Source organism: Thermobia domestica, chromosome 3, assembly GCF_964235325.1.
Source record: "Thermobia domestica chromosome 3, izTheDome1.hap1.1, whole genome shotgun sequence".
NCBI classification, from domain to species: Eukaryota; Metazoa; Arthropoda; class Insecta; order Zygentoma; family Lepismatidae; genus Thermobia; species Thermobia domestica.
In genome coordinates, this window is record NC_137456.1 from 305,955,197 (window position 1) to 305,980,484 (window position 25,288).

At 35.6% G+C, this 25,288-nt stretch overlaps 1 protein-coding gene across 2 annotated transcripts in view; it reads right to left on the reverse strand.

Annotated features, from left to right (window-relative positions):
* Nucleotides 1-21,913, reverse strand: part of LOC145681119 (proton channel OtopLc-like) — a 342,484-nt gene extending 320,571 nt beyond the window's left edge. The window contains exon 1 of one of the 2 annotated variants that reach the window (XM_081752541.1): nucleotides 21,495-21,913. In XM_081752541.1, the coding sequence (XP_081608667.1) occupies nucleotides 21,495-21,769 (275 nt within the window). In that variant the 5' untranslated portion in view covers nucleotides 21,770-21,913. The remainder of the gene's footprint in view (nucleotides 1-21,494) is intronic. The other variant, XM_081752540.1, reaches the window with a different exon arrangement.
* Between the last annotated feature and the right edge of the window lie 3,375 nt (nucleotides 21,914-25,288).

Consider the following 25,288-nt stretch of genomic DNA (forward strand, 5'->3'; position numbering starts at 1 on the left):
AGTGAAATCTTGACCCGACTACTGTACTGGAGCTATGGACTTTTAAAGCTCATTTTTTCATGTTTACGGCAGCCTATAAATCCGAAAGGAAGCATTTACTCAGCCAGGTTCGTCTATACGTTTTGTCTTACCTTGGTTTCAGGAATCACCTCCCAAGCGTTTTTTTTTTTTTTTTTTTTTTTTTTTTTTTTTTTTTTTTTTTTACTGGTTGTCTAAATTGAATCTGTCAGCCCAGAACATTTACAAACCCATTTTTGTTTTGGTATAAAATCTTGTTCTCCAGTCGGAGAACATTATATCCTGAGCTTCAGAAAGTTCATTTTATAAAATTAAAGTCCTAAACGGCTATTTTGGGTCTAATATTAGTTTAATATCGTTATTTACAGAATTCCTTTTTTCTGCACTGTTATATCATATCAAGAATTTTGAAGAATGGATAGCGTTTTAGACGTTGTTCCCCTCGAAGCAGCCACAATTGTTTACTATATAGTTTCAATGAATGTTAGTTTGTTCATAAATTCAAAACAATAATTTTGTTCCAGAAAATCTACTACACCTTCAGAACTCTTATTGCTAACGCTATCAAAATTTTCACTGAAACATTTTTATGCCATTGAACGCTAATCTAGTAGCTCAATAACATTTCGTTGGAATTAGAAAACCAATAATATTTTTCTTTCCTCTTGAATGAACGATTTTTTCTTAAGATTTTCTCTTTAGAAAGCAGCAATTAATCGTTTCGTGTGTGTAAGTGTGTGTGTGTGTGTGTGTGTGTGTGTGTGTGTGTGTGTGTGTGTTATAATAGAGAAATAGCTCAAGTGGTAGAGCGGTGGCTTCGCATTCAGGAAGTCATGGGTTCGATTCCCGCTGCCGACCACCCTGACTGAGGTTTACCAGGATTTTCCTCACTCCAACCAGTCAAATACCTGGATGGTACCTACTAAAGAAGCCCTGGCCGATACTTTCCCAAATACTTTCCATTGTTGTTGTTGTTGTTAGATATCCAGTATACAAATGGCCTCTGAGCTGTATCTGGTGATTGTTAAATAAATAAACAATATTTTTTTATTTTTATATGTATTGTTTTACGTAGTTTTTATGAATATATAATATTTTGTATAATTTGAATTCAATTTGTCGTAAAATTCTCATATATGCCTTCTTAGATCCTTGTCTGCAACCAAACACATCTGAATGTCCCTCCCCCTCCCAAGTTACAGAGAAATCGGCACCCTTGCTGTTGTCTTCCACTAAAAATTAAATTCGTTAGAACAACTCAAAATTTTCCAAAACAGCCGCGAAAAGAGCTTCCTATTCTTTATTTTTTAAAAAAGCTGGATTTTTTAGAACCTTTGCATTTCTAATTAGAATACTTAAATTAACTGCTTTGTAGGAATTCTAGGTCACGAATAACTAGAAGTCAATCAGATCCTATTTACAGCTATAGGTCCACACGTCTCAGATGCGAAGTCTACAGTTTCGTAGCAAAAAAAGGGACACTAAACTGAATAGGAAATAGAATTACCGACCATTAGTTAAACAGAAAATAATCTTCTGGGTAGTAATAGATTTTGTAGCAAAGGTTTTTCTATTTACAAAGACGATAGGAATATCTCTAAACAAATATATAAAACAAATCATTTGTATACCAAGCGACTTACAAAGGCAGGGAATACGGTGCTTTAACAGAGGGGAAATATAAACAAGATAATGTAAATCTACTTTCATATTTCGGCTCTATTGTAGTTTGTGGCAAACATGGTTCCATTCGTTCATTTCACGCTTCTTTATAGATTCTACAATTGTTCCTGTTCCGGTTATCACATGTATTTCCTTATAGTTCGTTCATTTGCTTGTAATCTGCTAAATGCTACAAAGTTGTTGTTCCAAATTATATTAGAGTGATATTTAATAGTAAGTATTTATTAATGCTTCTTCAGCAACATATAAAATAAATGGTTATTACATTTGCTGGTTCTAGCAAATTTAGTTTGTGTTAAACTCTTTTGGTATGATGGAAGCAACCATAAAGGACTGAAGTATCAGAAAGTAACTTTCGACACGATCAAAATACCTAACATAGGAATAAGTTTATTGGTGAAATTGGATATTCCAATAAAGAGATTTGTGAAATTCTGTCAAAATTTACACATTTGAGGTTGAATTTCTGCTTTGATAATGGTATTTTAAGAATAAGAATAATGTAATGTGTGGTAAAGAAGTGAACAGGATTTTATTCCTCACCTTATTTTCTATTATAAAAGTCTTTATACAGTTTATACACTGAATTACAAATAAGAAATGTCTCTAGAGTCCTTTGTCTAGAAGCTGGACTCTAGGAGCTCAACAAAATGCTATATATGAGTATGAAAGCTCAAGCGTAATTTTGGAGGAAATCGAGGAGAACGAATTTACTTGTAAATCTAATAATTGGTGCCACTACCAATACAGTCACCAGCATCCCCCCTCCCCTTGATTGCTACGTGGTATAACTCAATTATGTCGTATCTAACACATTTGCTGGTATCACAAACGCTTGGACAGATGCAACCCAACATACACTTAACAATTCTACCAACCCAAGACGGTTGGCTTGGGCAGGACTGAAACACGCTCTTGCTGTAGATTGAGAACAATTTCTCAATTTTACGGTAAGTCTCTATTGTTCTGAGCGTATTCTCCAATGAGTGTCGTATATAAATGATATAATTACTTCTGTTTCATTTGATTTGATTTTGAGTTTAGTGTCCCTTTCAGCAGTGAGGTTATATGAGACGTGGGCCTATTGATAACGTAAAATCCGAACCACATGTGCTCCCGCCGGAAATCGAACCCGGGTCCCCCACGTCAAAGGCATGTATGCTAACCGCTTAGCCACGAGAGAACTCAATGCCTTCAGTGTGTAATGTATTATTTCCTTACAAGCTAAATGCAAGTGGAGAGAAAAGGCACTAATCATACATACGATCTATGTGAGTTAGGAAATTGTTGAAATATACTGAAAATATCAAATCTGGAACAACTAAAGGGAATAAGTTTGTAAGTCTTTATTTTATTCATTGACCTACTCTAATTCTCCACCACTTCCATCATTCTAATATCTCTTTCCTTCTTTACAGAATAAAATCTTGTTTATCACACTGACTAGGGATGATTCCATATCGGGACCAAGTACCTGGGGAAAACATATATATCGTCTGAAAGCTCTTGCTATGAGAAGTACGAAACCGTTCTCAAATTATGGGCAAACCCGCAACTTGACCCTATTAGGGGCCGGTTTGTTGATGTTTGTGACCCTATGTATGGCATATTTGACAGAATAAAAATGAATGTTACGCATAAGCGCCTGAAGTCATCATGTTCCTTTTTGGCTCATTGCTAGAACGTGACTCGAGCAAGTGTTTGATAATATAATATTACTTTGCACCCTGACATACCCATTTGGTTAGTGTTGCCAACGAACTATAAATGCAATGTGGTAGATGGTTTCTGTACCACTGGATGTATATAACACTGACAACCTAGAATGATTGGGAGGCGGTAACACTCAACGCCTTTTCGATATAGTGTCGTATGATGTTTCTGCCAAGCTTGGTGTATAAACGTCTCATTGTACGGAACCTGCTTTACAACTTCTCATTTTGCAATTGATTAGCAACACTGACAAACTGGGGTACTTGGGAGAGGAATATGTCCACAGTATATTTTCTCTAATGACTAATGATGTTCATCCCACGTTTCATGGATTTACATACACTGGTACAGAAACCATCTATCACATTGTATTTATAGTTCGTTGGCAACACTGATCAAATGGGTATGTCTGGGCAAAGTAATATTATCAAACACTTGCTCGAGTCACATTCTAGCAATGAGCCAGAAAGGAACATGATGGCTTCAGGCGCTTATGCGCTGTCGAATATGCCATACATAGGGTCACAAACACCAACAAACCGGCCCCTTACAGGGTCAAGCTGCGGGTTTGCCCATAATTTGAGAACGGTTTCGTACTTCTCATAGCAAGAGCTTTCAGACGATATATAGGTTTTCCCCAGGTACTTGGTCCCGATATGGAATCATCCCTAGTGAGTATGTGTTGAAATTCAAGCATGTTAAAAAGTTCCTTATGCCGGGATTCCAACAAGGGTCTCCTCGATAGAAATTCTAATACGGTAACCATTTATCTATGCCAACCAGTTACTTGATATTACACAAAAACTGTTAGATAGTTTAAAAAAAAAACTTCTACGTAAGTCTAAACAAAATACTATGGCCCGTATAAGGAGACGATCATTAATTTAGTTACTTAATTTTCATCACAAAGTGTAATTGTTTAGGTGATAGTCACTGCGATTTTAAGACTATATTATTATGTATTATTATTATTATTATTATTATTATTATTATTATTATTATTATTATTATTATTATTATTATTATTATTATTATTACTAACGATCATTTCAACCCCATCATTACACATATTCGACCTTTGTGGCGTAGAAGAAAATGTGACTTGTATGGAAAATACGTTTTCACATTGCAACAGATGTAACTTCCATTTATTGGTAGCAGTCAGTCGTACCTGACTGTAAACAAAACCGAAAAAACAACAAAACCGACGCAGGTTGACTAAATTTTGCGTCGTGGAAAAGAGATCCATGATGTCTGTTTCCTACAGGTGTCGCTACTTCCACTTGACTCTGCAGCTGTAGAGCAGTGGTTGTGTTGCTCTTGTGTAATCTCGACATGGGCCTAAAATGACGGAGGACACGAAAACAAAATCACAATGGACTCAGTGGACACATCTGACCTTGCCAAGGCCTGACAAGGCTCGCGAAGACTCGGAAATGTTTTCCAAAATCAAAGGAACGTTGATTGTGTTTTTCGATTGCCATGCCAGTGTCCATCATGACTATGTACAGGAAGAAGGTACAAGTACAAGGACTTGCCTATAATTATTTTCCGTCTACATGACGCTTAGTAGTAGTAGTAGTAGTAGTAGTAGTAATAGAAGTAGTAGTAGTAGTAGTAGTAGTAATGGTAGTAGTAATGGTAGTAGTAGTAGTAGTCGTAGTAGTAGTAGTGGTAGTAGTAGTAGTAGTAGTAGTGGTGGTGGTGGTGGTAGTAGTAGTAGTAGTAGTAGTACTGGTGGTGGTGGTAGTAGTAGTAGTAGTACTGGTGGTGGTAGTAGTAGTAGTAGTAGTAGTGGTAGTAGTAGTAGTGGTGGTGGTGGTAGTAGTAGTAGTAGTAGTAGTAGCTGTTGCTGTTGTTATATGTTGTAGGTTTTCATGTATTGATTACAAGGAACTCAGGTTTATTCTTTTTTTCTGGTTCGACAGAATCCTGGTTCGAAATTTGAAAAGTATTTTTTAAAAAAGAAATTCGTTTTATCTTCTCAAATCCAGACTGGATTGAAATAACTTCTCTAAAGTTGCTATGAAGAATAAAAAAAGAAAAATCCCAAAAGGGAAAAGAATATTCAATTTAATGTAATCCGGTGTTCCGATGACGTAAATGCTGCAAGAAATCAGGCTTTTTTTTAGAATGAGATGATTTGTCTATACTTTTCCCCAGTGGCTTCCTGTCACTAATTTGACCCGGAAAAGCGGAAATGACAATTATCAAGATTTTTGACAATTTTTTTGCAGCTCTATTTCTGTTTGTGTAGGAGAGGAGGAAATAATGTCTATAAAAATAATGTTACAACCGGATAATACTTTTTAATATAGAAGTCGAACTTCACAATTTAATTTATGTTTCTAGTTTATTATGAACTGAGATGTTCATATATTTCCTATTAACACAGTAACATTATTATTTAAATATGGTATAATAAATAAGATTCATTTTTAACGTGCTTGTTTTAATTATCTATTAAATCTTCATGCATCATATAACTATAATATAAAATTCAACTTGTCTCTTCCCAAAAAGAAATTCTCGCTACGTTAATTGTCGCTGGGCTCGTCTCGGGTGATAGAACGTGCGATAAGACGCATTTCGGATGATACATACCTGATAGGATGTTTCTATCATGTACATACATGATAGAATATGTGATAAGGCGCTTTCAGGAATGATAGAGTAGCCTATATGATAGGGCGCATCTAGGATGATAAAGTTCTATGGGGCTAGGACATGTTTCGGACGACATAATACGTGATATGACGCGTCTAGAGCGATAGAGTACGTTATACAGGAGTAGCCAAACTTTTGATTCAGTGATCTATCTCATACACTGTGAAAATCTTCGACAATCTATCACCGCCTGTTTGCTAATGTCGTACCATTAGTTTAAGTCATTAACAATATACTTAAAATATTTTTTAAAACATTTACACAAACATAATTAGTAAAAATATGCATTTTATCACTAACATTTTATTTTAAACTTGAAAAGTGACATTGCATTCTTTCTGAGAGTTGACAAAAATATAACATGTAGTTGGCAAGCACAAACAAAGACAAAATTTTAACTATTCATCGGTCAAACATGTTCTATATTTTCACTTGATGATTTTCGTTCGAGAGAAGGCTGCTATGAATACTTTGTAGATGTATGAATACTTTTTTCCGCTAACTGTATATTGTTTGAGGTAATTACCTTTATACAATAAGCAGGAGAGAACGAAACACAGAAAAGTCTCCATTCAACCACCCTATTGTGGAGATAAAAGGCCCTCCAACCACCCACACCTTATTCCCTTATGTTATTTTCACAAGTGGAAGTAGCAATGCCACAAAAATATTAGGAGGTTTCGTTAAAATGTAGGAAATATAGGAGTTTATAGGAAGAGACGCAAATATATAGGAAATATAGGAGCATTGGGAAGCCTGCGATAAGGTAAGCGATAGGGGCATTTTACACGATAGGGCGCATTTCGATCAATAGGGTAAGTGAAAGGGACGTTTTAGACGATAAGATATTCGATAGAATGCGGTCCTAAGTTTGTAATCTATCGTCCCAAATATACTGAATAATCTTTCACATAACCAGAATTTCGTTCTGGATGGGGCAAGTGCAATTTTTCTTTATACTTAAGTTATGCACTTGCGCTGATAAACTATTAGGATAAACATTTTCTTAAAATTTCAAGTCTGTTTAAGTCTTTGAAATTATACTTAAACTAGCCTCAATTACCTGCTGCGCTGCGTTAAAATAAGAAAAAAATAGTAATATATTCCGTTAGTCACTCTTTACTACTACTGAAGCGCTCTTTGATATTGGTCTTTTTCGGGTAGTTTTATATAGCCTATATCCCCCTTCCCGAAGTTGCAGGGATCAATTTGAATTTAAACGGCATCGGAAGTGACGCTGTTCATGTCACCGACCCACCCCCTCCCAAAAAAAAAACTATTGATCCATCACGAATATTCGTCATTTTTATCATTTTTATATATCTCGCCCTTCCCTCCCGTAAGTTGTACCGTCAAAGTGAAATGATAAAAACCATCCCAGGCCCGAACCTCATCTAATGTTGAAAATTTGATCGAGATCGGTCGGGTGGTTCAAGAGTTATTACGTCACAAACATATCACTTTCATTTTTATTTATATAGATTAGCTGAACCTGCGCTCTCTACACAGCGCATCATTCGCATATGAGCATAAATCTCCTTCTCATTCCTCACAACATCTGTACATGTCCCTTTACAGACACAATTGAAAGACGTATTGATTTAAAAAAAAAAAAAAAGCTAAGGGTATCATAAAGAGACTTTTTTCGATTATTTTTTCTCAATATCTCGCACCGTTTGCAAGATTTGAGCCTACTTCCGGTTGAAGTTTCTAATTCATGTATGACCAGTGTTTTCTTTATTCTTGCATGCAGTATGTAATAAGACAATACATTACATACACAATTAATTATAATGTCAGTTATATATGGTGTTCATTGGGCAAAACACTCCAAAAATAAAGGTTCATCTTAGACTGGGGAAGTGGTTATTTTTCCTCTTTCATTATTATTTGGCCGTGAAACAAACGCCTGAGACATAAACAACCCTATATACAACAATGTTGTGTTGGGATGTATAATGCATAGGATATGATGCTTTCATTTTTTTTTTAATTTCAACACTTCCAATGTACCCGTAAAAATGTAATAAAGAAATAGTGGCCATATTTTTTTTTAAATATTCAATTAGAACTGGACAATCTACATGAAATTTGCAATCGATCAGTGAAAACGTCGTCTCTGTAGAGCTTGTAGTTTCTGAGATCTCATTGTCGAAAGGATTGACCACAAACATATAAACGTTCACAACATATAGTTTAAAAGAATCCGGAAGATGGCAGCACAATTAACCTGCATTGATCTTAGAGATGGCTTATTAAAATACAACGGCTTTGAACAATAATTTTGAAACATAAACTTTATGAAAATGATGTATTTAACTAATTTATTTAAAGTACACATACTTAAAATATTATATTTGTCTCTGTTAAACGTGAAATCACACATAACCGTAAATGAAAGATTTGATAGGTTGGAGCTTAGTCGCTTTTAATTGCTATTGTAGCATTTTAATAGATAGATAATACTGTAATTATAACAGAATTACAAAAATATACAAAACGATCTGAAAATTTATTTGGCTTTTCTATTAAATAAAAACAACAAAAGAATGAAGCCTTATGAAAAGTGATGGTCGCCGGCGATTGCCAAGTTAAATGGCTCCTTAAACTGGTCCTATGCGTGTCACCTAAGACATAAATTGTATATAAATACATAGAGAAATTAAACATATTTTAAATGCATGAATAATTTATGCAAAAATGTGTGAAATTAGTATGTTCTGAGAAGACAAACGTAACATCAGTGTTTACTTTTGTAAAGAGTTGGACGAATAAGTGTTGTAGCTCACTGTAAATCTTTCTCAAATCGTGAAATCAAAATATGATACCGCCACCTTCATTTCTTGTTCTACGTCGTTTTTGGTCGATCTTTTATCAGTAAATATAGGATTGAACTCAAAAATAACGTGGGCTACACATAACTACACAGGCGTACAAGAGCGCCCATGTTGTGGTTTCCAAGGGGAGGCAAGTATTAGCGACGTTTCAAAAATAGTTTCAAATTTTGCTGTAACTAATGTAAAAATTCTATTGGATTTTCGATATTCTGAAGTACAATTTCCTCTAGGGAGGATGAGCGCCCTTGCAGGCGTAATTAGTAGGTGGCCAGGCTCTCCCTAGAACACTCTTGGCTTCCCGAGAATACTGATGAATCACAGATTGAAACTGTGATTGTTGAAAGATTCTTTCAATACCCTAGTTAACAGCTGAGTAATATTTCAGTGAAACCTTTCAAATGTTCCGCGGCTACCTTGCAAGTCACTCAGGGCCCACCATGGTCGCGCGGCGCACAGTTTGAGAAACCCTGCTGTAGTAACATTTCTTTAAGAAAACAAACATTAACATCTACCATTCTTTTCAAAATTTAATGTTACCTAAAAATGTATATATATATATATATATATATATTGCATGTGCATATACTTTCCTTCGTAATAATTAATAGGTGTCATGAAATTGCTGTGCTTAAAAGGATTCTACATAACTGACTTTCATGTTTTGGTCTTTTATCAAAGAGAGCGAGTATCATACTCAGTACGTTCAGAAGAAACAGGGCGGGAAGTTTGTGGAAATCTCCGGCAGCCAAGCCATTCCACTCCTGCTGGCCATAAATGTTGTCTGCGTTCATTCAGGAACCATTAAAGATTGTACAGCGTTTTGTTCTTGCTTTCAGTTCTATGCAGATATAACAGCCCATATGGAAGTATTTAAAGGAATATATGGGTCTTAAAAATGCAGGATGTTAACTGCTGTTACACATGTCAGTGACGAATTTTTTAAAAAGAATTTTTTAAGAAGAAGATTAAGAGGCAGTGTTCAAATTAAAACTTCTTCACAAAGGTTTGACGAGGAGAAATCAATACAGAGGCAGCGCTAGATGTTTTTCTTCTGGGTGGGAAAGATAGACCATCAGGTATTTGGAGGGATCAAAATATGCTCAATAATAATTCTTTAACCCTTTGGGACCTGGTGGTAACCCCCCCCCTAAAAATATATTTCTCCCTTCAAGCTCTATCATTGTCCAGTGTGATTGCACCATTTTCAATGAAAAGTTATGTCCGGGAAAATAATCTCTTGGACGGAACCTTCACCCCAAAACCCGCCTGTAGATACCCCTGTAGTCAAATTCGCATCAAACGATATGGTACTTATTTACTGTATAGAGCAGTGGTTCTGAACCGTGTGGCGCGACACTGGTGTGTCACCCAGTCCCCTAAGGTGTATCGCGAAATTTTAGAATTTAAAAATCATGAAGAATTTAATAATAATCAGTTAAAATCGAGACTGACTGTACCAGTCAATATTCAGCGAAGCAATAATGCTCAGTGTTATATAGAGTCATTATAAAAACTAATTGGTTTCAACATTGTAATAATAATAATAATAATATCAAACCAGCGTGTCGCGATGTCCTGGAGGTTCAGTAAAGTGTGTCGCCAGTCAGAAAAGGTTGAGAACCACTGGTATAGTATATTCACTCAATAAAAGTGTAGTTCAGCAAATTTCTTTCAAGTTCACATGCTGATTTTTACAACAGCATATATATATATATATATATATTAAACAACAATTTTCTAACTAGCCGAAAGGACAGCGTTTGGAACTGTGGCAGCCAAGGGCGCCCATGTTGTGGTTTCCAAGGGGGGGGCAAGTATATGCGCCATTTCAAATGTAGTCTCAAATTTTGCGGTAACTATTGTAAAAAAAATGTATTGGGTTTTCGATCTTCCGAAGTACAATTTCCTCTAGAGGGGGGGCGAGCGCCCCACCTTGCTTCCCCCCCTGATGGGCGCCCTTGGTGGCAGCTAAGATTCTACGTGGAGTTGACAAGCGACTGTCAATTGTTTGAAATGAAGGTTCTGGTTGGCCATTTAGTTATTGGGGATATTTTTCCACAAATTCCCACAGACATATTTATGGCACTAGTCACCACACGTAGAAGGCAGCATTCTTTATATACAAACTGCACTTCGGTTGGAGAAACGAATTATATCTTATACTTGGGTTCTGGTTGTCCATTTAGTTATTGAGGATATTTTCCCACAAGTTCCCACAGACGATGACATATTTATGGCACTAACCACCACACGTAGAAGGCAGCATTCTTTATATACGAAACTACACTTCGGTTGGAGAAACGAACTATATCTTATGCTTGACTTACGGGACAGCCTGTATCACAATATCCACTTTTATAGAAAGAAGTAATCGATGTATCCATTTGCCTGAGTGTAATTTATGATAGCCTCAAATATATTTTTGAAAAAGAATAAAAAAAAGTAATCTTAAAATTTTACGATCTTCCGCTTGCTGTATTTCAAAGTTGAATTCGGTTATTCATTGATATGGCAGAATTACAAAGACTGCTGTCTTCCGGAGGAGAAAAAGTGGAGAAACAAAGCAAAAAACCGTTGTTGATGACACTTTTATTACGCATGCGCGGTTACTTATGGATTACATACATACTTCCTCTGTTTTATTCACAACCGCATTGTTTCTTTCAGGAAAAAATGCGGGAATTCAAGTTTCATGATGCGTGGAGAACTGAGGGAGAAATTGTGGATATATATATTTCATATTTTTTTCTTTCTTTTGTTTTTCAGAGGTGCGTCATTATCCCTAATCCTAGATATTAGAGTGATATACTCACAACAATTTCATTTATTTATTTTTTTAAAATACAAATAAATTTTTAATATTAGCATATTGTAGTTCATTTCAAAATTTGTGTATTCTCTTGTATATCTATACCTTGTACACTCTTTTTAAAGTTAGTATATCTATGCTTTCAATGTAAAATTTATCTTATTCATTTATTACATATTCTTCTTAAGTGCTGTATATTTATACTTCGTATATTCTTTCTACGCTTGTGTTGTTTAACATCCCACAATTACGTACTGAGGGTAAAGGAGTCGGTGATGATATGGATGATGATGGAATGAAGAACGTGGCAGAAAACAGGAGACCTCTGAGAAAACTCACGCATACGGTACCTGTCCCCACAAAGTTCACTTGGCGCTAGCTGGAATCGAAACAAGGACCCATGCACCAGACTTGAGCGCTTGCCGCTGCGCCATCCGGCACCCTTCACCTTATATATTCTTTTATATCTTCTCATATTTGTTAAACTTTGCATATATATATTTTTTAAAAATCCTATGTCTATACTACGTATATATTATTTAAACTTCGTATATCTGTACTTTCTACAGCTTTATAAACTTTGTACGCCTATACTTATTATATTCTTTTAAAACTTCGTACGTCTATACTTTGTATATTCTTTTAAGACTTCGTACGTCTATACTTTGTATATTCTATATGAACTTTGTATATCTAGCTCCTCCGTGGCTAAGCGGTTAGCGTACGCGCCTTTGGCGTGGGAGACCCGGGTCCGATTCCCGACGGGAGCTCATGTGGTTCGGATTCCACGTTAATCAGTAGGTCCACGTCTCATATAGCCTCGCTGCTGTACGGGACGTTAAACTCAAAATCAACTCAACTCAACTTTGTATACGTACTCTTTGTACAATTATTTCAAACTTTGTGCATGTATTCTTTGTATGTTCATTTTAAACTTGGTACGTTTATACTTTGTATATTTTTTAATCTTTGTATGTATTTTCCATTTTACACTTTCTATATTTATACTCTCTACTTCTTGAAATTCTGTATTTTTATAGTTTGTATTTTCTTTTAAAACTTTGTATATTCTACATAAACTTTGTATACGTAGGCCTACTTTTTATACAATTATTTCAAACTTTATACATGTATTCTTTGTATAATTTTGTATTTTTATATTTTGTATATACTTTTTAAACTGTGCATATTTGTTATTTAAATATTATTTGTAAACTTTGTACATCTTTACGTTGTATATTCTTTTTAAACTTTGAATATTTATCTAGTGTATTATGCGAGGCATGGTGGGTCCGTGGTAGAGCATTTATATCTTACCGAGGAACTCCTGATTCATCTCACGGCCAGCTGGGTTTATGATGAACACCATTGTGTCCATCGGTTTTCTCGAGATTGTCCGGTTTCTACCCACATTTTAATTCTACCAGTTATTTCATAACCATTCACTTTCTTTAGTCTTTAGGACATAAGCGAGAGACGTAAAATCAAAAACTTCATTTCATTTATGACACGGGTGGTTCAAATGTCTTGCCACCACTTGTAATAGTATTGGAAATTGAATAAGTTGCAATTCTGTGCATTTTGTAGCAGTTGTGTTCTTTAACGAACTCCTCACTTTCTATTTCAGAAGGCTGATACGAGTTCCTACAGTTCAGAAGAGAGACTGATTGCAAATGTATGGACCCATAAGCGTGTGCGTTCTGGGCAAAAAACATGGAGAATGTGCGATGTGACTTCACGATTCGGAAGCCCAGCCCCGCTGGAAACAAAGATGCTCCGTAGGGAACATAAACTGTTTCTGAGAGGATCAATGAAGGCCAAATCGAGGACAGGACAAGCTTCCGCACAAACAGACACGCGTACGGAGGTGGAAACATCTGTGCAACGATAATTCAATCACTGCAGAAACGGTCTTCCGAGTTAGATGTTCAAAAAGCCAAAATGTTCGGACACATGAAAAAGGATCTTCAATTGAAATCATCTAAGCCAAAATTTGTCAACAAACTAAGTGATAATGACATGGATAAAATGTGTATGGCATGTGGAAGTTGTATGATATGACTCAGAGAATCCCGTAAACTGTTTTCTTCTGATGAACGTGTAATTTATTGAAGTGGACTGCTAAGGAATATTTATCTCTGGAACGAAGAAAATGTGCACTAATACGGAGAACTAAAACCCAAAGACTATGTGATAATCTGGCCTACAACATCTAGTAACCACTTGAAACTGCATGTTTCTTTTACGGTCCTGTTAACCACCACTTGTACCTCATCATGTTGAGAAAGTGGCTTGCTTCACTCCTCTAGGCTGAATGTCAATCTGAATGATTGTTGGTTTCAATATGATGGTGCACCACCTCACTATGGTATCGCTGTCAGAAAATACTTGATTGAATTAAGTTTTTCGCAATAAATGATAAGATGAGGATCAGAACAACTTTCAATCTCTCTCGATTAGTCTCCCAGAAATCAAGTAAGTCTACACTTTGTATTTTATATTTAAACTTTGTACATTTACACGTTGTATTTCTTTTGTATATTTAAACTTTGTATATCTGTCTGAAACTTTAAATATCTATGCTTTGTATTTTCTTTACATATACTTTTATATTCATTTTAAACTTTGTATATCCATACTTAATATTTTCTTTTTAAACTTTGCATGTTCGTCTTAAACTTTGTACATCTATCAGAGGCAGCGGCATGGTTGTGCAACCGTCTATTTTTTAATCTCAAAAAAAGCTTTTGAAGTCTTCGAGTCGTACTGAGTTAAAACAAACTCTAAGCAGAAGATAATTTTGGTCTCTTTTTAAAAATCGTAGGAAAAAGATCTGAAACAAAGAGGGCAATTTACGTTAACTGTTGCATCAGCACTGCAACTATATCCAGTAACATTGAAGACATAGCAAGCTCTTAACATGGGAAATTACATTTATATCTACGTACCTGCTGACATGTATTGTTGACAAGTGGTTGTAGTCGCTTGTCAACCATGAGCAGTCTATTTTCGTGCCCTTGATTCACGGGGTCTCGGATTCAATTTCCACTGGAAGAGCATTAGAAAATTGAACATATTACAGCGGTTCGGATTCCACCTGTAGTTCCACGTCTCACATAGCCTCAGTGCTGTAAAGGAACAGTAAACTCCGATCCTATCAACCAAGAACTCTACCTCTTTTCACATTTATCCATTTAGCAATATTTGGCTCAACATTTTTTATAACTTCTGACTAAATAATGGAAGTGTGGGGGAAAATCGGAGAAAGAGGCAGATTGGTTTTCAAATGTGTGCATATTTTTTTAGTATAATTTACTTGTAAGGAAAAAATAGATAAAGAAATAAGTTGATTTTTCAGTAGTGTGATTCTAATCAAAAAGTGCAATAGAGACTTTAAGAAAAATTTCATATGACCCACAAGCAATAATGATTACATATTATTTCTTACGCAAGGGGGGATTTCAATACGCAAGGAGTTAAAGTAATACTGTAAAAATACTTGTCTTTATTGAGCATAATCGGAGATTGACATTGGGGAGGAAGTTTTGTAGCTCTGTGGAGGAAATCTCCTCCCACCATCGGGGCCATTCCCTGAAATCATCATTGCTATAAGTATGTTTAAAAATCATAGAGTAATACTTTAACATTTTCTCGTAAATTAGATCAGTTGGTCTGAATCAAATTCATTCTCTTACCGACGTTATACGTTGATATTACCGACATTGTTAAGGAATATAAAGAAAAACGTGCACTCTTGAACTAAATGATATGTTTTAAAAAATTTGTTTAGAAGCTTTGCAGTCTGTGTCTAGCCGTCACTTGTCTATTACTGTAACAAAATCTCCATTTTTAAAATTAAGGAATAAAGCTTCATTTGTCATCCGCATGTGAAGAATTGAACCTAAACTAATAATAATATCTTGTCTTGAGTAGTTACGGAATACTCATCCGTGAATCCGTGCGTCAGTAAGAACGCTAGAGGGGGCAAAGGGGAGGACACCTCCCAAACATGTTGTATTGTACTGTAGACAGAGTAATATCAAACTATTATTTTCGGTACACAAAAAGAAAAATAGCTGTCCCAAAATTTCTCTGGCTCTCCGCCTCCTCTTAAGAAATTAAAACTGGCGTCGCCACTGCGTACAATCACAATTAATTCTCAGAAATTTAATTTTCACTTAGTTAAGATTTGCAGTAAAATCTGGATCAGAATTGATGAAATATCCTAGTGATATAAGTGATTGTACACGATGCAAAGCTCTGAGCTCCTTCGTGGCTAAGCGGTTAGCATACGCGCCTTTGGCGCGGGAGGCCCGAGTTCGATTCCCGGCGGGAGCTCATGTGGTTTGGGTTCCACGTTAATCAGTAGGTCCACGTCTCATATAGCCTCGCTGCTGAACGGGACGTAAAACTCAAAAATCAATCAATCAATCAACGATGCAAAGCTATAAAAAATTGGGTCCCCAGCAGTGGCGGTTCTTGAGGGAAGTCACTTCAGTAAATAATTAAACTTTATTGTTAGTAGCTAAAGGAAAAAAGCTTCATACAGCTTCAGAAGATTGTATATAAAAATTAGAAAATTAGGTAAACCTTAGCTTGTAGCGATATTATTTTCTTAATGTTTTGACTTCCGCCAAGAGCCGCCACCGGTCTCTAGAAAAACTGATTGCAAAACAGATACAAAACAAAGAAGTCTCTAGAAACAATGGTTGCAAAACTATGCACAAAACAAAGAAGTCTCTAGCAAAATTCATTGCAAAACTAGGCACAAAACAAAGAAGTCTGTAGCAAAATTCATTGCAAAACTAGACACAAAACAAAGAAGTATCTAGCATAATTGATTTCAAAACTAGGCACAAAACAAAATTGATTGTAAAATTAGGCACAAAACAAAGAAGTCTCTAGCAAAACTGATTGCAAAATTAGGCACAAAACAAAGAAGTCTCTAGCAAAATTGATTGCAAAACTAGGTACAAAACAAAGAAATCTAGGAAAATTGACTGCAAAACTAGGCATAAAACAAAGAAGTCTCTAGCAAAACTATTTCGAAAATTAAGCACAAAAGAAAGAATTCTCTAGCAAAATTTATTGCAAAACTATACACAAAACAAAGAAAGCAAATGCAACAATGTGAGTTTTCTTTCACAATATGAAGCTACAGTAGACTTCCAAATTATAGGGATTGAAACTGGAAGTGATAGATTTATAATTTCCAGTTTTAATAGGGGAATAAGAGCGGAGGTGGAATCCTAATACCACATTTTGAAAACATCCTCTCTGTTACTCTTTTTTTTTATCTATGGGAATTTGGTATTAAAAACAGAAGTGCTAAAATGTACCACTTCCGGTTTCAAAAGCAGTATAACAGGGTGTCTACTAAGTTTCATTTTCGAAATTCCAATATATTCAGTATAACTATCAGAAAAAATTCTGTACCCAATACAATGATTTTTTAAAAGTTTTTTTTTAAAGGAATAATCACTCTTGATGAATTGAAGTTTGTAATTGTTTTACCATCAAAAGAATATTTTATTTTAATAAATTTAGTTAACCTTGATTTTTTTGTTGATTTTTTTGAAATACAATGATATTTCAACATTTTTTAAAGGGCCTTCCAACTCCCCTCACAGCCCTCCACTCCACCCATTGCTTTAAATGTTAATTACAAATTGTATACAACTCTTGCTTTGGAAAAATTTACAATCTCAATGGGTACAAAATTGTTTCTAAGACTATTAAAACAATTACAAAAAGAAGTATTGTTGACAAATTGGTAGTTTCATGATTTTTCCAGCATATGAATCAAAATACCAATATCTTTCCAGTATCAAAATTAAATTCCAGTATAATTCAAGTATTTCCAGTATTTCCACTATCAGTAGACAGTAGTATATAAATAACAAGCAGCGGTGTCACGTGTATACCATGTAAACGAGTTTCGTGTCTATGGTATGATACTTTCGCAATTAATATTGAAACCGGAAGCGGTACTAGATTTCTATTACTTCCTGTTTTAGTAGTGAGATTCGAGAGGAAATGGAATATATTCTTGGGAGGCTTAATTGACTGCAGAATATCGTTTCTTGCTGTCTATTACTGTACCGATTAACGTTAAAACCGGATGTGATTGATTTCTGCCACTTCTGGCTTGAATAGAGTGTTAAGAGAGATTATGGTCGAGTCTTCATCCCGGCGAAATTAAAATACCGCTAATTTTACAGTAATTATGTGATATCTTTAAATAGATAAAAGATAATCGAAATGTGAAACAAGAGCGCCCTAGACAATATTATTTTACATGAGAAACCGTTATCATGACTCATTTATCTGCTTTCGATTTCGAGCCATTTTGAAAATCGGCATTTATTTTCGCGTTTCTAAACAGCTGAAAACGGAAAGCCACTAGATGACTTGTGATAACGGTACCCCACGCAAAATAATATTGTCTAGGGCGCTCTTGTTCCATATTTCAATTATCTTTTATCTATTTGAAGATATCACATAATTACTGTAAAAATTAGCGGTATTTTAATTTCGCCGGGATGAAGACTCTTAAGAGAGAGCTATTTTTCTGAACACTAAATCTTTTCCAAGAAAATCGCTTCTCCCTATCTCATTGTTTTCGCTCTATGTAGATCAACATTGAAACCAGAAGTTCTAGTTGTCATTTTCGGTTTTAGTAGAAAATTAAGAATGGAGATTAAATGAATCTTTGGATGTATAATCGGTTGAAGGAAACCGTGTCACGCTATCTATTACCGTTTTTACTTTATAGTGATCTAAAGCTGGAAATGGTTGATTTCTACCATTTCTGGTTTGAATATCACTTAAATCAACGATCTTAATCCCTAACTTTTGATCCTGTACATCCTAAACAAAATTGAAGGCGATCCATCAAGTAGTTCTTTAGATTTTTTTGTTCCCTGGACAGATAGTGAAAATATATATATAAAGGAGTTTGGACGGGCACATCGACAGATAGGGTAAATATATAAGGGAGTTTGGACAGACAGGATAAATATATAAGGTAGTTTGGACGGACGCATAGGCAGACATGGTAAATACATAAAGGAGTTTGGACGGATACATGGACAGACAGGGTAAACATATAAAGGAGTTCGGACAGATATGGACAGACAGACAGGGTAAATATATAAAAGAGTTCATGCAGATACGTGGACAGACAGGGTAAATACATAAAGGAGTTTGGACGGATACATGGACAGGCAGGGTAAACATATAAAGAAGTTCGGACAGATACATGGACAGACAGACAGGGTAAATATATAAAAGAGTTCAGGCAGATACGTAGACAGACAGGGTAAATACATAAAGGAGTTTGGATGGATACATGGACAGACAGGGTAAATATATAAAGGAGTTGGACGGACACATGGACAGACATGGTAAATACATAAAGGAGTTTGGACGGATACATGGACAGGCAGGGTAAACATATAAAGAAGTTCGGACAGATACATGGACAGACAGACAGGGTAAATATATAAAGGAGTTTGGACGGATACATTGACAGACAGGGTAAACATATAAAGGAGTTCGGACAGATACATGGACAGACAGACAGGGTAAATATATAAAAGAGTTCAGGCAGATACGTGGACAGACAGGGTAAATACATAAAGGAGTTTGGATGGATACATGGACAGACAGGGTAAATATATAAAGGAGTTGGACGGACACATGGACAGACATGGTAAATACATAAAGGAGTTTGGACGGATACATGGACAGGCAGGGTAAACATATAAAGAAGTTCGGACAGATACATGGACAGACAGACAGGGTAAATATATAAAGGAGTTTGGACGGATACATGGACAGACAGGGTAAACATATAAAGGAGTTCGGACAGATACATGGACAGACAGACAGGGTAAATATATAAAAGAGTTCAGGCAGATACGTGGACAGACAGGGTAAATATATAAAGGAGTTCAGGCAGATACGTGGACAGACAGGGTAAATACATAAAGGAGTTTGGATGGACACATGGACAGACAGGGTAAATATATAAAGGAGTTTGGACGGATACATGGACAGACAGGGTAAATATATAAAGGAGTTGGACGGACACATGGACAGACAGGGTAAATACATAAAGGAGTTTGGACGGATACATGGACAGACAGGGTAAACATATAAAGGAGTTGGGACAGATACATGGACAGACAGGGTAAATATATAATTGTTTTGACAAGCAATTGACCTTGAACGAAAGATAAGAGCTATTATTTATTCAATAGTCATCGAAGAATATTTCTTACTTCTTAAGTATGTATTTCCTGAATCTTGGAAAATCTCAAATAAATAAATAAACAGGGAATAGGCCTTAAAAATAATTAAATGTGGAAATTACATTAATAATAACAACGTAAAATGAAATGTTTCTATTAAATTAGAGAGAGCTCCTTCGTTGCTATGCGGTTAGCGTACGCGCCTTTGTCGTGGGAGACCCAGGTTCGAGTCCCAGCGGAAGCTCATGTGGTTCGGATTCCAGGTTAATCAGTAGGTCCACGTTTCATATAGCCTCGCTGCTGAAAGGGAAGTTAAAATCAAAATCAACTCAACTCTATTGAATTAAAAGTTGAGAAGACAATGTGAAATGTTTATTCAAGGATTTCGTTATTATTTTTTTAAAAAAAGAACTTTCTCAATGTATAAGAGAGATGAAAACCTATATGAGGGGAGGCAGATTTTGCCTCAAGTTTTCAGATAATAATAATAATAATAATAATAATAATAATAATAATAATAATAATAATAATAATAATAATAAGAAGAAGAAGAAGAAGAAGAAGAAGAAGGAGGAGGAGGAGGAGGAGGAGGAGAAGAATAGTGTAGCTGTACCATTGACTCATAAACATACATACAACATTCAGTACGAAAATAAGCAAATATAAAGACCTGGCGAACGAAATCAGAAAGACATGGAAATGTCAGAAAGTTACAGTAAGACCAACCATTATCTCAGCTACAGCAATTGCCCTTAAAAGTACTGTGTCGCAACTGGAACAGATAAATGCAAAACATCTCGTAACAAACCTACAAAAACCAGTAATACTAGATAATAGGACACCTGTCATATGGTCAAGAAGTTCTTTGGAGAAGAAGTCTTCAAATAATCTGTACTTGCCAGAGATTATGTTGAATCCGGTTTAAACCGAGATATAGCAGTAATAATAATAATAATAATACATTGTAGTTTCAATTTAATTAGGAGTTGCAGAAACAAGGTAGCATATTCATCTAAACATTTCATAAAGTAAAAATAAAATAAAATGAAGGAAAGAAATATGAATTTTCTCAACGTGTAAGAGACGATAAATTAAGAAATTAAGTATGGATTAATTTCTAAACAACACAGCAGATTATAACAGCCTATTGATAATAATAGTAATTATAACAGTAATCTGGTATGTGCCATATGTTCTTGCCTATTCGAAGTAATTTGTTTTGTTTGTACTATTAACAACTGTTGAGACTTTTTGTTTAGATATAATAAGCTGTCATAAATATAGTTAAAAGAACAAAGAAAATAATTTATTTTTGTGTTGATAGATTCCTTGGAAACAACATCAACTGGGCATCTGATTTCTGTATTCAACCCCCGTACCCCACCCATCAGATCGCACACCTCTAATGATGAAAACAAACGGAGCAGTGAACGAATCAGTCACGTGCTACTGTGATGTCACGTGGATCAGTTGTTTGTGTTTCGTGTGGTAATGTAATGTAACGTAACCTACCTGTTCCTTTCCTTGCGCGGCGTTTCCACATCCTCCTCACTTTCCTCATCTTCTTCGGAGTGATGCGTTGAGGCCGCAGCGACGGTTGTGGTCCCGCTGGGGCCCGCGTCATCGGGTCCTGTGCCCACAGCAGCCCCCGATGCAGTCACCTCTTCAATATCCGAATCTATTCCTTGGTCGAAGTCCATGTAAAATGAATCTCTAGAATCACTCGAACCTCGTCGAAGCTTCAAGCTCAGGTCGGCAGAGCTGTTGTCTCCGTCCGACTCCGCCATGCCACGCCGTTTCCACCATCAAGATCACCACATACACTCTCTCTCCAAACCGTGTTTCACAGCCCCTTCCTACCTCGAGTTCCTTCCGCACGGCTGGCGGCTGCTACGGTTCGGTTGTGTGGGAGAGAGGGCGTCACGTGGGACGCCAACCGCCAACGACATCTGTTGGACAAGGCGGGAACCAGTTTCAACTCAAGCTTTGATGTTGTCAATGTTGTCATCTCGTCTCCGAGTCAGAACGCGTGGTGGCGCTGAGAGCCTGTTCGCTCTTCTTTTTCTTTTTACTCTCTTCCAGCTTGAAACACTGTTTAATTTAATTGAAATTGAAGTTACATCTCTTGATAGTGTTTGCTATGTGTGTCTATAGCAGAGTTTCTGAAACTTGAAACTGATGTATTGGCTACATAACCTCTGCCAGTTCATTTTTGCTCAAACAGGGATACTTTGCCAGTAATTTCAAGAGAAGTAAATTTTATCAACACTTTTTGAAATATTAAGACTATTGTGGGTAATTTGGATAAGGGCGTATCGACCTATTTCCGGTAATATGAGATAAACATATTTTCTTTAAGTTTGAGCATGTCCGCATGTGTGTTAAGGTAATATCTATCTCTGCTCCGTAGCGAACTCGTCTGTCTCCAAAAATATTGTGTGAATATGTTGATTAATTGGATAACGGCGTTTGTTTTTCTGCTCTCCTGAAAAAATTGAAGAATTGCTAGTTTCGCCCTTATCCAAATTAACCCCTAATAGTAGAAAGGTATTATGTTATGCATGATAAAAACAACTTTTCTTTCTTTTTTTTCTATAAATTAGAGGTTCTTATCGCCTAACCCTGTATCAATTTTGTTCTTAAAGATCAGAAATATTTCACAAAATTTTTAGAACATTTTTTTAAATCGGGGAAGGGTAACTGAACCCCAAGCGGTCAAGAATGTGGAAGAGCCTCATAGAAATAAAGAGCATATTAGCGTCACTCACCTGCTTCTCTAGCTTAAAATAAGAAAAAAAATAATAAAATATTCCGTTTGTCAGTCACTTTTTACTGTTACTAAAGCGCTTTCTGATATTGGTCATTTTCGATCATTTTTATGTATCTCCCCCTCTCCCTTCCCCAAGTTGGGGGCTGAATTTGGATTTAAACGACATCGGAAGTGTCACTGTTCATCTCAACGACCCCGGAAACTATGCATTCGACACTAATATCGATTTTCGATTATTTTAAAATAATTTTCGATTATTTTTAAATATCTTCCCCTATCCTAAGCTGCACCATCAAAGTGAAATGGTAAAACCCATTCCAGGTTCGAACCTCATCTATATTGAAGATTTGATTGAGATTGTTAGGACGGTGTAAGAGTTATTAAGTCACAAGCATAGTCACCTTCTTTTCTATTTATATAGTTAATCAAAATCCAATATTTTTTTACTATTATGGAATTATCGTGAGTATCGAAGCTATAGTGGAAAATATTTTCCTACATAGCAAGACTGAGGACAAAAAATTCATTTGCTCATCCTATACTGACTTTAAACCCAAATAATGGGGATGTTTGCGAAATTTCGGAAAAATATATGCCATATTCCATCAAAATCCAACACACACACACACACACACAAATATATATATATATATATATATATATATATATATATATATATATATATATATATATATATATATATATATATATATATATATATATATGGCCGGATCAAGGATTGTCAGAGGGGGCTGCACCAATATCTATTAAAATAACCAATCACACTGAAACTCTTCAAAGTGACATGTGATAATATTCTTTACCCCTGACAACACTGCTGCATAGAACGGAAGAAAGTATTTTAAAGAGGGTAGTAAGTGTTATGCAGGAAGAAAACTGTTTTTCTCTCCTCCTAGCTTCTGTTTTCTTCCCTATTTGACAAATGTTTATAGTGTTTTACTTGGTGAATGCTTTTCATTCAACCTTTAAAAACTATTGCTTTTGCAAAGCTCTGCTTTCTTTTAAGCCCCAAATGGAAACATGATTGCAGAAAGTTTCGGAAAGTATTGCTATTTTCACTGCTAGCTTCTCATCTTAGATAGTGTATTTTTACAACGAAGAGGGGTGCACGTACACCTTTTCACCCCCCTAAATCCGGCCCTATATATATATATATATATATATATATATATATATATATATATATATATATATATATATATATATATATATATATATATATATATATATATATATATATATATATGAAAATTATCTTAGAATATATAGGTATATACTAAAGGTGTAACCATGCGAAGGAGAAATGGGTCCCGAAACAATTTCCTGTCCACCAAATGGAGTTCTTCTCTGTTATTCAGGGGTGCCCACAAGGGGGGGCTATGACGCAAACTGCGTCATTGAAATATTTGGGGGGGGTTAAAATCTATATAAATATGGTTGATGAGGGGGGGGTAAAATTAATCGAAAAGAAGATTTTTTCATGGGAGAACATCTACGGATAGACAATTGGGGGGGTGCGTCATAGACATAAGGGGGGTGGGCACCACTGTGTTATTTGTTTATTAGACTTGTTTAGAACTACCTATACATTATAAATCATATTAACACATTAAAATAATTTTTAAAAAACAAAACAAATTAACCATCCACTTTGATCCTTTAATTTCCCTAAGTAGATGCACACAGCTACGAATTTTCTGCTGTACTAGTGCATATGTCTAAGTTTGATCTCATTTTTTATTCGAGTTATTTTTTCTTTATCATTTATACTTATATAAACACAGTCAAACAAATGAAATTTCATAAACAATTTTTATTTTGGTGCGAGGGGTCCCGAGTTCGATTCCAGGCGGGGACACTCAATCGAAAAATGTAAAAGCTTTATCGGGTCAGCCAGTCTGAGTGAGGTTTTCCTGGCTTTTCCACATTCACACCAGGCAAATGCCGGGATGGTACCTAACATATATGTTCCAGGCCGCTTCCTTCCTCCCCCAATCCTTTCTTCCTTACCGTTCCTGGGATAGTATGATTACTGAAGGACGTCATCCCTCATACGAGACTTGTTAACATGGCCACAGATGTCGAAAGTCCGAATTCCTCATTCCTGATTCCCGAATTTTTGTTTCGTTATAAATAGTATATTAGTACATTTCCCACAATCTACAGTTTAATTATAACTTCACGCGCTGTCAGGCCCGTATGCAGGGGGGGCGGGCCCCCTAAAATTTTCACGGTAGGCTTGCAAATGAACTATAATATGGTTATGAACATTTTTTTTTTTTTTTTTTTTTTACATTCGCTCAGTCGCGTTACTCTTAGTCGGTTACCTAGAGCATTCGAAAACCGACGAGTTATCATCATTGCGAATGATTTCTATACTAGTTTTTTTTTTATTTCCATAAGTGAAAAAGGAAAAAAAATAGGAAAATTTGGGAGGGAAAGGATAGGGAAGGAAAAGAGACCAAAAAAGAGAAAATTTACAAATACGAAAAAAAAAAGCTATAAAAAATTAACA